We start from the raw sequence: 13,439 nt of genomic DNA, 5'->3' as shown, positions 1-13,439 counted from the left end.
GCACTTCTCTCTCAGGAGCTACCTTTAGGTGGTTTTCCAAACTTCGGCAGGGAACCGTAGCAGATTGGCCCGCGATGGAAAAGCTATTCCGAGAAACCTTTGGGGCCATTGAGCCTGAGGTTGACCTGGCTTCTCTCACTCAGATGGCCCAACAGCCTACAGAGTCTGCTGTGGCCTATCTCCAGCGCTTCCAAATTCAGAAAGCCAAGCTGAATGTCATCCTGCCCGAGAAGGAGTTAGTCAAACTAGCGGTCAAGGGTTTGGAACCTCGTCAGCGGAAGAAGCAACATGGCAGCATGATCCAGTCAATGGGGGAACTCATCACAGAGGTAGGCAGCTTTGAACATCTCCTCAGAGAAACAGATGCAAGGAAGAATGCATCCAAAGGGACATCTGTGCCAGGAAAACATCGCACCGTAGTGGCCCTGAGCTACCAGCCGGATACCTATGACCCTTACTACCATCATCATATTGAAGAGGTCGTTCAGGATGACGATGAGGAAAAGGAGAATGATATCGCTGCTTACGAGCTAACCAGGAGGAAGAATCCAGCCTTGAAGCAACTGAAGATATCCAAGGAACCTGTCAAGCTCAAATCGATGGCCTTCTCCAAACTTGAGTTTGCGACATATACTTATGATGCCAATAAGGCACACGAGATTCTGGATGAGATGATCGCCGCAAAGATGGTGAAGACCGACTTCGGACCTTTTCCTCGGCCAGACCAGTTGAAAAGGAAGAAGTACTGCAAATTCCACAACCTATGGAACCATAATACAACGGACTGTGTAAAGCTCAAAGACCAGATTCAGGTATGGCTTAATAATGGCAGTTTGCAGGTGGAAGCCCCAGTAACGGCGGCAGCGCTCGTAGACTTGAACCCTTTTCCCGACATTGGGATCAACATGGTCAATGTGAACTGGGCCAAGCAGAACCAGAGGAAACCAACCTTGGATTTGAGTACCAAGGGGCGAGAAGGAAAATCTGCCGAGGAAGAAACCCCTGCAAAGCAGAAGGCTAAAGCAGCTGGAAAAGCCTCACCCGTGATCCTATGCTCGTGATGCAAAGAAGAATGTGGCATCCAAGTGTCACATGAAGAGGTCGAGCAGATATTTCATTTTGGCTCTCTCCCTCCCATTAAGTGGGCCTCACCATCGCGGAACTATCAGCCTTCTAGCCCAAGAGGAAAAGAGAAAATGGAGTCGCCACCAACCCCAAAGGACTCCAACTTATTCAGGAAACTGAAAGCAGCCGCGGTCGATCAGAAACAAGAGGAGAAGGCCACAAACGAGCGGAAGAATATTCTAACCAAGCCCTACATCCCACCTGCTCCAGCTGCCACCATCAAGGAAGGAAAGTAATACACTAGGGAAAAAGGGAAGGCGGTGGAAATAAGCTCTTCTAGGAAAAGGAAACTGCAACGCAGGTTCGGGGAAGCTAAGCGCGCTCTAGAGGCTCTGGATCAGGGCCTGATCAAGCCTTCGTAATTGGTCAAATCACCTGAGCAGTATCAGAAGGAAATTGAGGCACTCGCTGCCAAGCCATTAGTGGCTCCCCGCAGCCTTCAAAAACAAGCAACAGGGGTAGATAAGCCCAGTGTTTTTTGCAGGATCACTGAAGAAAGAATACCTCCGCCAGCTCGAAAAGAGAGTTCGCCGACAAGGCGACCTCATGTCAGGCGCAAGTTATTTCGCAAAGAACCAGAAGCTAAACCTTCGGTTTTTGAGAGACTGGGGGGCAAGGAAAAGACTACCGATACTTTACAGTGGAGACCAAAAAGAGTCCAGAGTGTAGTGGTCGCTCCCCTCGAGGTAAGTGCAGAAGGAGAACCGAAGCCAGACTCGCCCAAGCAGACCCCTGTGGTACAGGAACGCAAGCAGTGTGAGGTCAAAGGCCTTACAGAGGAGTCGTTAGTAGATCGTTTGGCTAAACAATTCAACACTGACGCCCCTGTCAAAGAGCCCAAGCTTAATCTGGAGGACGACATGGAGGAGACAGATATGGCTGATACGTCTTGCAACATGGTTTACGTACTTCTCGCGAGGTATGCGCTACCGGTCGCCGCTCAGGAATGCGTCGAAACTGAGGAAAACAGTGTGCAGCCCTTGCAAATCACATCAGCAGTCACGACACCTGTGGAAGAATCGGTCTTGCGATGGTCCAACACCTGCGATGGTCCAACACATGATACCTCTATATATAACTGTAGAAGTTGGTAGCATCAAAGTTAGCAAGATCCTGGTTGATACCGGCTGCCGTTAATGTCGTCACTACCAGGACCATGCGCCTGCTCGGAATCAAGAAGGAAAAGATCCAGTCTACGTCCCTCCCGCTAAAAAACTTCGCGGGGACTGTAACAAAGACCCTGAGACTTCTTTTCTTGCGCATCAAGGTTGGTCCGGCTGAGGGAGTTTATGCGTTCTTTGTGACAGATTGCTATGCGGCCTACATAGGAGTTATTGTGTTCCGTCGACTCTTCATCAGGAGCTCGTTATGTGGAACAGGAAGACAGATAAAGCGGAGGTGATTAAAGCGGATCCTCGTCCATTCCCCGTTTCCGCGAATTATGTAGATGCCAGGTACTATTTAGAGCCTATCACTCCATTACAGGTCAGCGGCATCGATAACAAAGGTCGCCCCACAGGGGTGACGGCTTCTGAATTGGCACAGTGAGGGCTCATGCTCGCAAAAGAAGGCTTGGAAAGGCCTGGCCCCGCTGTGCCTAAGCCCTTAAACGATCAATGGATTACAACCTTCCAGAGGGAGGGATAGAGGCCTTCCACTCGTTGTACGAAAGATTATCGTCATACTTAGTGGAAAAAGAGGCCTATGATCGGATCGCGACCTTAGTGGCCGTGAATGAGACACTCTCTGACCAGGAACAAGATGATGAGGTCGATATTCAGCTCGCTCCAGCAGCGCTGGACGATACACCTCCTAAAGTTAGAGATCCTACCGAGAAGGTCAATCTCGGAACAGCAGATGAGCCTATGGAAGTGGTCGTCAACGCTTATTTGGAGCCTAACGAGAAACAGAGGCTCGTTGACTTATTGTTAGAGTTCAAAGATTGCTTCGCGGAGAAGTATGAGGACATGCCTGGCCTGTCACTGGACTTGGTTTGCCATCAAATGCCAACACTACCTGAAAAGAGGCCTGTGAAACAAGAGCCGCGAAGAATGAACTCAGAAACCCAAGTCCTCGTCAAGGAGGAAGTCGAAAAAATGCATAAGTCAGGCATTATCAGGGTAGCCAAGTACAATCAGTGGCTGTCTAATATAGTGCCTGTTACCAAGAAGAATGGCAAGATGAGGGTCTGCGTAGACTACAGAGACCTTAATGTCGCTACACCTAAAGACGTCTACCCCATGCCGGTCGCGGATATGTTAGTAGACGCCGTAGCAGGACATGAATTATTATCCTTCATGGACGGCACCGCAGGGTATCACCAGATTCCAGTCGCAGAAGAAGACAGACATAAAACCGCGTTCCGTTGTCCTGGCTTCGCGGGTGTTTTTGAATATGTGGTTATGCCTTTTGGACTGAAAAATGCCGGAGCAACGTATCAGAGAGCCATGAACCTGATCTTCCATGACATACTGGGGAAGATTTTAGAGGTCTACATCGATGACGTAGTGATGAAGTCTCAGAAGAAAGGTGACCACATCACTGATCTCAGAAAGGTATTCGAGCACATGCGACAACACAAGCTCAAGATGAATCCCGCTAAATGTGTTTTTGGAGTTCAAGTAGGTGATTTTCTAGGATTCATTGTCCATCAGAGAGGCATTGAGGTCCCTGAAGAAAAGGCAAGCACAGTTATCAATGCAATTGCTCTGCGAACGAAAAAGGACTTGCATTGTTTGTTGGGTAAGATCAACTTTCTGAGGCGTTTCATCTCTAACTCCGCAGGCAAAATCCAGCCCTTCTCTCCATTGCTGAAACTACAAGGTCAGGCTGAGTTTGTATGAGAGCCTAAACATCAAGAGGCTTTCGACATAATCAAGGCCTACCTAGCAAGTCTGCCTGTGCTTGTTCCCCCGAGAGTTGGATTTCCATTGAAGTTATATATATCAGCAGCTGAGGCGTCAATTGGCAGCCTGCTCACCCAGGATGATGACGAAGGCGTCGAGCATGCCATTTTCTACCTTAGTAGGACACTAACAGATTGTGAAACCAGATACACTCCAATGGAGAAGCTTTGTCTTACATTGTACTTCTCAGCATGCAAGTTGCGGCACTACATGTTATCCTTTACTACTTGCATCATCGCTCAGACCGACCTGGTTAAGTACATGCTGTCGCGACCTATTCTGCGAGGCCTCATTGGCAAATGGGTATTGGCCCTGTCCGAGTTATCGCTACAATACGTTCCCTAGAAAGCTGTAAAAGGACAGGCCATCGCAGACTTTTTGGCACATCATCCTGTCTTGGATATCCCTGCGGTGCGAGAGTTAGAGATAGCGACCGTCACTACCACCCGACCAGATATGGCACGCATTCCAGAGTACGCCATATGGTATCAAGCCACAGTCTCCTTGCAGCCCTGGGTGTTGTTTTTTGATGGTTCAAGAACTGAAACATTAGCAGGAGCAGGAATTGTTCTGGAGAACCCAGCGGGCGATCGTTTCTCTTACTCTTTCCAACTGGAGTTTAAGTGTACAAGCAACCAAGCTGAGTTCGAGGCCCTTATTATTGGCCTAGAAGTCTTACTGGAACTGGGAATAAGAGATGTTCAGGTCCGCGGCGACTCCTTACTTATGATAAATCAGCTTCAAGAGAAATACAGATGTGCAAGCTGTTTGCTCGTCCCATATTTGAATCGCGTCATCGAGCTGCTGGATCAGTTTGACGACGTGGGTTTGGAGTACATCCCTCGCGAGCGCAACTTCGCAGCCAACGAGCTCGCTCAACTGGCTACAGGCATTACATTGAAGTACGGGGTTCGCGAGCGCATTCTGAAAGTCGAGCGCCGCACGTTGCCTTCATGGCTCGCGCGGTCTGACCCGCCTGATGATCCGGTCGTCCCGATCCTAGAACCTATTGACGTCGATTGGCGCATTCCGTTGATCGATTATCTCAAACAGCCAGACCAGACAACAGACAGGAAGACTCATTTCCTTGCTTTAAACTACTTCCTTAGGGGTGACGAGCTGCGACGGCGTGGGGAAGACGGCATAGACTTCCGATGCGTGTACGGCCATGAGGTGAAACGACTAATGCGCGAAGCACACACAGGCGTCTGCAAAGTCCATCAAGCGAGACCCAAGATGCGGTGGCTCATTAGAAGACATGGATACTATTGGCCCAGTATTTTGAAGGATTGTATCGCTTTCGCCAAAGGATGCCAAGACTGTCAAGCACACGGACCAGTCCAGCACATTCCCAATATTCCCATGCAACCTATTATTAAACCTTGGCCTGCAGAAGGCTGGGCACTGGACTTGATTGGGATGATTCATCCTCACTCTTCTCTCCAACACAAGTTCATCATCGTCGCTACCGATTTCTTTACCAAGTGGGTCAAAGCTGAGCCTTTGAAGGTGGCTTCTGGTCCCACCATTCGTCAATTTATTTTTCAGAACATCATCTGCAGGTTCGGTATCCCAGAGGTGCTTGTTTCAGACAGGGGGGCAGCATTCATGGGAGGTGAGGTCGAGCGACTTGTCGAGGACTTGGGCATTCAGTTCGTCCACAGCACTCCATATTATGCTCAGTCCAACGGTCAAGCAGAGGCCAGTAACAAGATTATTATTACCCTGCTAAAGAAGATGTTGGTTGAAAACCCTCGACAGTGGCACGATACGTTATATGAGACACTATGGGCTTATCGCACCTCCAAGCAGAATCCCACTACTACAACTCCTTATGCACTCATGTTCGGCCATGATGCTGTTTTACCCTTAGAAATCAACGTTCACTCCTTACGTGTGCAAGATCAGCATCACTTGATAGGTGAAGATTACATCCAGGCGATGTAGCAAGAACACGAAGACTTGAGCGAGCAGCGCTTGGTGGCTTTGGATAATCTAGTCATGGAAAAACAGCGTATCGCCCACGCCTACGATAAGCGGACACGTGGTCGCAGTTACAAAGAGGGAGACCTTGTTTGGAAAGCTGTTTTGCCCTTTGGCGAGAAATTGACTGGTCGCGGTAAATGGACTCCGCGATGGGAATGACCTTTTGTGGTTCACCGCATTTTGGAACGCGGTGCTTTTCACCTCAAGGATTTGGATGGAGAACTTCATCACAACCCCATTAACAGGCGATTCCTGAAGAAATATTACCCTAGTGTTTGGGAGTTCGAAGATCCACCGGGGGAACCTTCGTCCCAGACTGGGGGGCAACCATAGTTTTCGTCGGCTCGCATCATCTCTGTATTTAGGCCTTCTGTTGTGGCCTTTATCTCATGTGTTTGCTTCGCCTACGAACACTAGGGGGCAACACTCTACACATTCAGGCCTTAGTTGTGGCCTTATTTTTGATTAATTTCCAACTTTTGTTGTAATTCTCTTCTTGACAATGCGTGTTAAGATTATACATGATGGCCTGTTCATGAGGCCTTATTTAATAAACAATATTTTTATTTGTGCTAAAAAACATTCATTCATAGAGTGGCTTTGCGGCCAAAAGCAGTACAAATTGAAACAGTTACATTTACAATTATAAGGCCAAAGGTGGGTTGAAAAATCATAAGGATTGCAGATCTGCTATGGGTTTCTGGATTTGGTTGCGGCAAGAAAGATGTGGGCAGTACCGCTGGCACTCTTCCTCTCTTCACCCACATCCTCCTCTGATCTGAGTCGCAGCTGCTCTCATTTGTAACGGAGGAAGAGGGAAGGAAATAATCCATCGTAACCCTTCCAGTTGATTATCCTCCGGGATGGAGATGGTCTTCAGAGACAGCGCGGCTCACAACCACATCTACCTCCCGGGGAAAAACAGAAGTCAGACCCAGGAGGTAGGCCGCGTAAGAAGAACAGTCGGCCTCAAAGTGGCCTTCCGCCCTTCTCCCTCCTGCTCCACGCGAGCAGACTGAGGAAAGGAATCCCTCATATTCTGGTTCTGCCGCGTTAGGAGCGCGACATGTTCTTCAGTCTAACTGAAACCGGTGAATCTCATCCGGATTTCCAGAGACCAAAGACATGCCACTGGACATGAGATTAGGCCATAAGACCTACTCAGGTCTTGAGATTAAGCCATAAGACCTAGGGATTTTGAGGCTGAGAGTGAGATCATGAGGAGAAGATTTCAGAAACTAAAGAAAGAGAAGTAAGGATTGCAAACTATCTCTGGGAAAGCCATATTTGCTTGTGTTTATCCCTTCTCCAAAGTACAGGTATTTATAGGGCCAGTCACAGTGGCCTCAACCGTGCGATGAGCAGTTGAAATCTCTTTGACGCCATCAATAGGAGTATCAATAGAATTGAATGCTAGGATCTCGAAAATGAAGGAAATTGAAAACGTGTGGGAAGCAGGGCAGTCTTCAAGGAGGTAACCGCCCCATTTCGAGATTATCTATTCAAACAGTTTCAATAGTGATAAAGGCAAATTAAACGTTGAACTGTTCGAAAATTGGAACATATATTTGGGCCAAGCAATGTGGGCTAGATATTTTCATTATAAATAATAATATTGTTCATACAAAATGGGCCTAATAGTAGAGGCCTAGAGTTTTCGGCCCGCGTGGGTCAAGCGAAGTAAATGTTCATCCAAGCGGAAACTGGCATCGGCAGCGGCTCGCTCCATTTGTCGGACCACCTTGCGAGCTTGAGCCAGGTTTTGAGATAGGATCTCAGAAGCTGCCAGGGGTTGCTCCAGCAAAGGTTCCTCATGCTCGAGACGGGCTGTCACGGAGGTCAGCTGGGCCTGAAGATCTTGAATTTGGGACCGGAGGTGATTTTGTGTGATCCGCAAGTCTCTGACAAGGGTAGCCCTGTCTCCTAAGAAATCACGAGAAGAATCCATTTGTTGAGCAAGGCCCTGGTAGTGGACTTGGGCCTGTCTGGCTTGTGCGGTCGCGGCCGCTCTTTCATTAAGCCGTTGGGGGAGATTCTGTAACAGTTCATCTATCTCAGCGAACTCGTCCTCAGTGATGGCGTGCTCGCGACGAAGGACCCTCAAATATTCCAGAGCTCGCACGGATGCGCCATGCAGCAGGATTTCGGGACTCAGAAGGCGGTGAAGCCCATCCCTAGCTTTATCTATAACCCCGGGAGGATTCACCTCAAGTACGCGAGCCAGTCTGTCCAATCTGGAGGGAGGCATAGGCATTGCATGGGGGCTAGCAGCAGCTGGAGCCTCAAGAGGCTCCACAACAGGGACCGCTTCCGGCACCGGCTCGACGTTCACCTCTCCTTCTTCTTCATCAACAGGGTTAGCAGGGGCAGGCTCTTGGTCGATCACATCTTCAGCAACAGGGTCAGCAGGAGTAGCACCAGTTTCTTCCACAGCGATAGCTACTTCCTCGACAGGACCAGGAGCCTGGGTTTAAGAAGGAATCATGAGAATGCCCCAAGGATCAGTAAAATCAGGACATCGTGCTGTTTAAAGAGAAATGTACCTCTATAGCTGGAGGCTCGCGGAGAACGGCTATTGGCAAGGGTTCTTGGGCCACCTCATCAGGGATTGGATCAGGTGCTATCTCTGCCAGGACATGTGTAATGTTTAGCTCTTCACGGGTGGCGTCTGAAAGAGGCGGCCTTTCTTCCGTTTTAGGTGAACTGTCATCTATGACTTGTATAGGAATCAGGGTCAGTTGTGCATTGCTCGCGGCGTTGACAGAAGGTGGAGGATTATGGGAACCAGTAGGCGCTTGAACCTGTGGAGCAGATGTGCCTTCACAGACGGCTGAGGAGCCTTCCCCAGTTTGTCTTGAGGATCTACGACGAACCTACAAGCGAGGATTGTCACGTGATTGCACGGCATAAAAAGAAGAATTTCAATGTGCACTTTTAGTTTCTTAGCAGTCGATCAGCGATTGGTTCATCTTCTGCCCAGGGGTCAGTTCGAGGGTCAGTGGGACTACGCTTGCGGGCCAAGATAGAGGCGATCTGCCGGATTCGAAGAAAGGATTGGATTCGACTTGATAAGAAAACACTGATTGTTTAATTAACAAAGTTCTTACCGTTTGCGGGTCGTCCTCATCGGAAGAAGAACCTTCTACTTCAGGCTCCGTTATCACTGTCTTTTGCTTCCCAGACTGTCCAGTGGCTGGGGAAGCGCCAACTGCGCGACTGCCAGGAGGCGGCACATTTCCCTGGTGCAGTAAAAATGTGAGTTAAAAGGAAGAATGAAAGAGGGAATAAAGTATAGACTAAGGTACTTACATCTTGAGGAGGCTTGCGGATTACGATGCTAGCCCGGGCTTAGCTCGGGGCTCGCGCCGGTTGCAGAACCGGTTCAGGAGGAGGCGGAGGTTGTGCAGCGTCTTCAGGGAAGCGATCAAGTAGCTCAATATCAGCAGCGTAGGGACATCTCAATTCCCCAAAAATGGTCGCGAAGAGTTCATCATCGCGCTGGCTCCAGCAGTTAATAGAAACTTCTGCCCACCATTCCTCATATTCTTCCTCATTCCCATCCACAGCGTCGATGTCTTTAGCCCAATCGGGAAGATCAACCAATGAGAGCATCCTTTGTGCCGGCGCAGGCCCAGAAGAGGGCCCAAATCTACTAGGAGGTGTTGTAGTTCCAGGCATCATACATCGGGAATGGCACTAGTTGGGCGAGGCCGAACTGGCGAGCGAAATGGTTGGGGGCGAAAAGCTCGTAACTAAGTTCCTCGACAGTGATTCTGATATCTGAGCAAGAGATCGCGCGGCGAATGGCCTTTCGTCGCGCGATCGCTGTAGCGAGAAGCGCCAGGAAGGAATCCGTTTTCAAGCGGAGGTGGGAATCTTCTACCCAATATTATATCGCAGTATGGCATCTCATCCAGGAGATACAGATAGGTAAAGCATTCGGAGTAAGGAGGAGATGAGTATTTTTCCTCGCGACTGAGCCATTGACCCAAGAGTTAGTCGGTTGGGGGAAGCATCAGAATGTCATCGCCACGGAAGAATGGAAAATAAGCTTGGATCCAGAAGTCCAAAATCCAAAAGGGGCCAGATATGCTAGTTTCAAAGGGATGCATGGTGGCTTGATACAAAGTACGATAAAGGGCTCCTAGCACCGGTTGCCCAAGCCTGATACTGAGGCCGTTGTAGAGGGCCGTTGCCAGCAAAGTCCAGGCACCAGTGGGCTTGCAAGAGGAAGTGCAGAAGATGAATTTACAGAGCCAATACTCCAAGAAAGCGATTCCGCTGGTCTCATTGTGCTCCCGGCTGTAATATGACAACCACCGTGGATAGAAGCCACTGTGAGCGCTGCGACCATGTTGGGCCATGGTCGAGGTGAAGGTGACAGAGTCAAATTGACCATGTAAATAAGGCTCGCCATCGATGGGTAAGCCGGTGATGGCGAGAATATCCAGCAGGGTGATACTCATTTGACCGAATCGGAAGTCAAATGTGTTTGTGGCGGTATTCCAGAAACAAAGAAAGGCAGCGAGCGGTGAACGATTGCCACCGCGCAGAAGACAAAAACAGAGATCAATAGTATGAGTAATACCTGCTGCGTTCCAGCGAGCTAGATCTCCTGTGCGCGTTTCGCGATACCAGGAAAGCTCCGCCGCACTGATAGAGGATGGTCAGTGCCCTATCTTTGCTCGATGATTCTGGGCACCCCAACTTGTGAAATCTCCAGGAGTCCTTCGGAGGACCGGGATGGGTCGACGAACAGGCAGGCCATAGAAGGCGATTGGGTCTGTCGGAATAGAATCTCGCGGCGCGGGGCCCAGTCCGACATGATGATTTGGGAGCCAGAGGAGTAGGGGTCTTTGAATATTAGTGTGGAGATGAATGCTGGCACCGATGTTGGTTCCCCAGGCGCGGGCGGCCTATTCGTTCAGTTCCTCTTCTTGGTCGATGACTATCTTCTTTGGAGGAGCCAATTCTGGGTTTCGGTGAAGAAGGTTTTGGCAGTGAGAGGGTTTCTGGGTTTTAGGAACTTAAAAGAGTTTCTGATGTGACAGGTCTGAAGTGGCTGCGAGTTTAAATAAGAAATTTTGTGAGGGAAACGATACGACAGAAGGGCGTTTTCGCAAGCGAAAGGATGCATCCTCATTAATGATATCGCTTTAATCAATCGGCGTGTCGTTTTAGTCCCCTTCAAACAGTTACATCTTAGCGGGCCTGCTTTCGGGGCCTGGGGGGCAATGTTTGAGCCCAAAAGTAATTTTGGCAAGATCCTTTAGTGGATTTAGCATAGCGGGCCGATACTTGCGGCCCAAAAATAAGCCTGCTTGGGTTTCGGTTACAGCTTCACCCATTCCGTAATCCATAAGGAAAACGAAACCTTATTGGAGTTAAGTAGCAGAGATTGAATAGGAAACTTCAATCAATAATCCTTCTGTGGCAAGGAACAGTCGAAACCCTAGTTATAAATACTAGGTTTCAAGGACAAAAGGAGACCTCTCTCGAATCAATCAATCCCAGCGATTACAAAGCCTCCCCAGAGCAAACCTTCAACCTCGTTGAAACCCGGTGACCGCACGCCAGTCCTAGTCTCCCCGCGAGCTGACTGTCAGCATCACCAGATCAACCCGACAACTGTACTTCCAGTCCTAGTCTCCTTGCGAGCCGACTGCCAGTACTACTGCCACCGATACAACCAGCGAAGCAAGGGTAACGCCCTCGCAACCCAGCGAAGCTAAAGTCACGCTTTAGCAAAACCCGTGCTTTCTCCAAACTTCCCAGTGATTGCTCTGCTCAGCCTACGACGTTGAGTATCGATTCGGTGACGCGAAGAGATCACATCCAAAGTCCTTATCTGTAAGGCAAGAAGTCCTTTCTCGGAATGCTAGAGAAGAACCTTGTGGCGAGGTTGGTGCTCTCCTCGTCCATAAACGCTTGAAGAAGAAGTCAGGTCAAGGGACTCCCCCGACGACTGCACCCCACGGTGCTGGCACGCCTGCGCACACGCTCAAAAGAGACAGTTTGCACGCCAACTTGTTTTGGAGCCAAACAGACGTACCTCAAGAATTGATTTTTATCACATGAATCGCCAAGTCTTGGATCCGTTAGTCTTAGTCCTGCACCTTCTCTCCATAAGGCCCATGCCTGAAACAAGATCACATTCGTTTAGAATTTTAGAATTACTGAACATGTCCACCCCACATAGATTTGTTTGACATACATAGCCAACTTTATTGATGGCATGGTCATCATTGTAGAAGCTATTGTTTTTCCTTCCACTTAGGATTTCTAGCATCAACACTCCGAAACTATAGACATCAGATTTTATGGAAAAGTTTCCCCCCATAACATACTCAGGGGACATGTAACCACTGCACCAAATGGAGAAGAAAAGTTCATTAATACAACTACATTCACAAATGCATGCTTAAGAACCAAAAGCAAAATATCATAATTGCTTGCTTACCGTGTCCCAACAATCTTCATAGTATTTGCTTCTTGTTCATCATTTGTGAAAATCCTTGCCATTAAAAAATCAGAAATTTTGGGATTCATGTTTTCATCAAGTAGAACATTACTTGCTTTTAAATCTCTATGAATTACTCTCTTTCTAGAATATTTGTGCATGTAAAGCCAATCTTGGGCGACTCCTTCAATTATGCTGAAACGTTTGTTCCAATCTAGTTGCTGGCATTTGGTTGAGTCTGTACAATTGGTACAATTCGAACAAATCATATAACAAATAGATATGTACATTTCTATAACATATATATATATATATATGGAATTAAGAAAGTAGTTGGATCAAAGTAACAACCAAATAAAAAGTAGTCCAAGCTTTTGTTTGCCTTGTACTCATCGTATATCAACATCCTCTCTTCACCATGAATGCAAAATCTGAAGTGCTGAACAATGTTTGTATGCTGGAGTTCATATATAAGTATCGGACGGTCCAGATACCCCGGCTTCTGGCATCTGGTTGAACTGAAGGAGTCTTCAAATGCTGTAGTTCAAAGATGTATGGAAAAAACTAATGTGGGTTCTAAAATTCCCATCATAAATTCAATGGTCGGAAATCAACCTTACGGCACATGGCTCTGGTTTTTTTGGACCTTTGAATGCCATGGTTCTAGTGAAAGATATTCTCGCTCCGTTGCCGTCTCTCTCTCTCTCTCTCTCTCTCTCTCTCTCTCTCACTTCTTCTTGTCTTTCCAGCGATCGCGAACCTATGAAACTCCTCTGTAGCGTTGTGATAGCATTTGGTCTTTACAATTTGAATAACTAACATGTAAGTTGTAACCACCATAACAAATTAGGTTTAATTGTAAATTTAGACTAAATTTGTAAATGCGAAAATTAGCATCGATGTCAATCTAATCTTGGTACATGAACATTTGAAAGCTGTGTGTTCTATTTCATACTAGTCTC

At 48.0% G+C, this 13,439-nt stretch overlaps 1 protein-coding gene across 1 annotated transcript; it reads right to left on the bottom strand.

Annotated features, from left to right (window-relative positions):
• Window positions 1-10,012: 10,012 nt before the first annotated feature.
• Window positions 10,013-12,539, bottom strand: LOC112203370 (cysteine-rich receptor-like protein kinase 7). Its single transcript, XM_024344347.1, has 4 exons — window positions 12,478-12,539; window positions 12,232-12,382; window positions 12,070-12,155; window positions 10,013-10,319 (listed from the first exon to the last, which is right to left on the bottom strand). Exons 1-4 carry the CDS (start codon window positions 12,537-12,539, stop codon window positions 10,013-10,015), a joined length of 606 nt encoding a protein of 201 aa, XP_024200115.1.
• Window positions 12,540-13,439: the final 900 nt, after the last annotated feature.

The sequence above is a fragment of the Rosa chinensis genome, chromosome 5 (genome assembly GCF_002994745.2).
Source record: "Rosa chinensis cultivar Old Blush chromosome 5, RchiOBHm-V2, whole genome shotgun sequence".
Classification (NCBI taxonomy): Eukaryota; Viridiplantae; Streptophyta; class Magnoliopsida; order Rosales; family Rosaceae; genus Rosa; species Rosa chinensis.
The sequence above is the reverse complement of the archived record's forward strand: the minus strand, read 5'-3'. Positions and strand labels throughout refer to the sequence as shown.

Bases quoted from the DNA above. Each gene is read 5' to 3' on its own strand.
- LOC112203370 (XM_024344347.1), bottom strand. From the start codon at position 12,539: ATGGCAAGGATTTTCACAAATGATGAACAAGAAGCAAATACTATGAAG. The intron at 12,156-12,231 runs GTATGTCAAACA...ATCTTGTTTCAG, and splicing joins CCATCAATAAAGTTGGCTAT to GCATGGGCCTTATGGAGAGA. The intron at 10,320-12,069 runs GTACGTCTGTTT...GTCATATTACAG, and splicing joins GATAAAAATCAATTCTTGAG to CCGGGAGCACAATGAGACCA.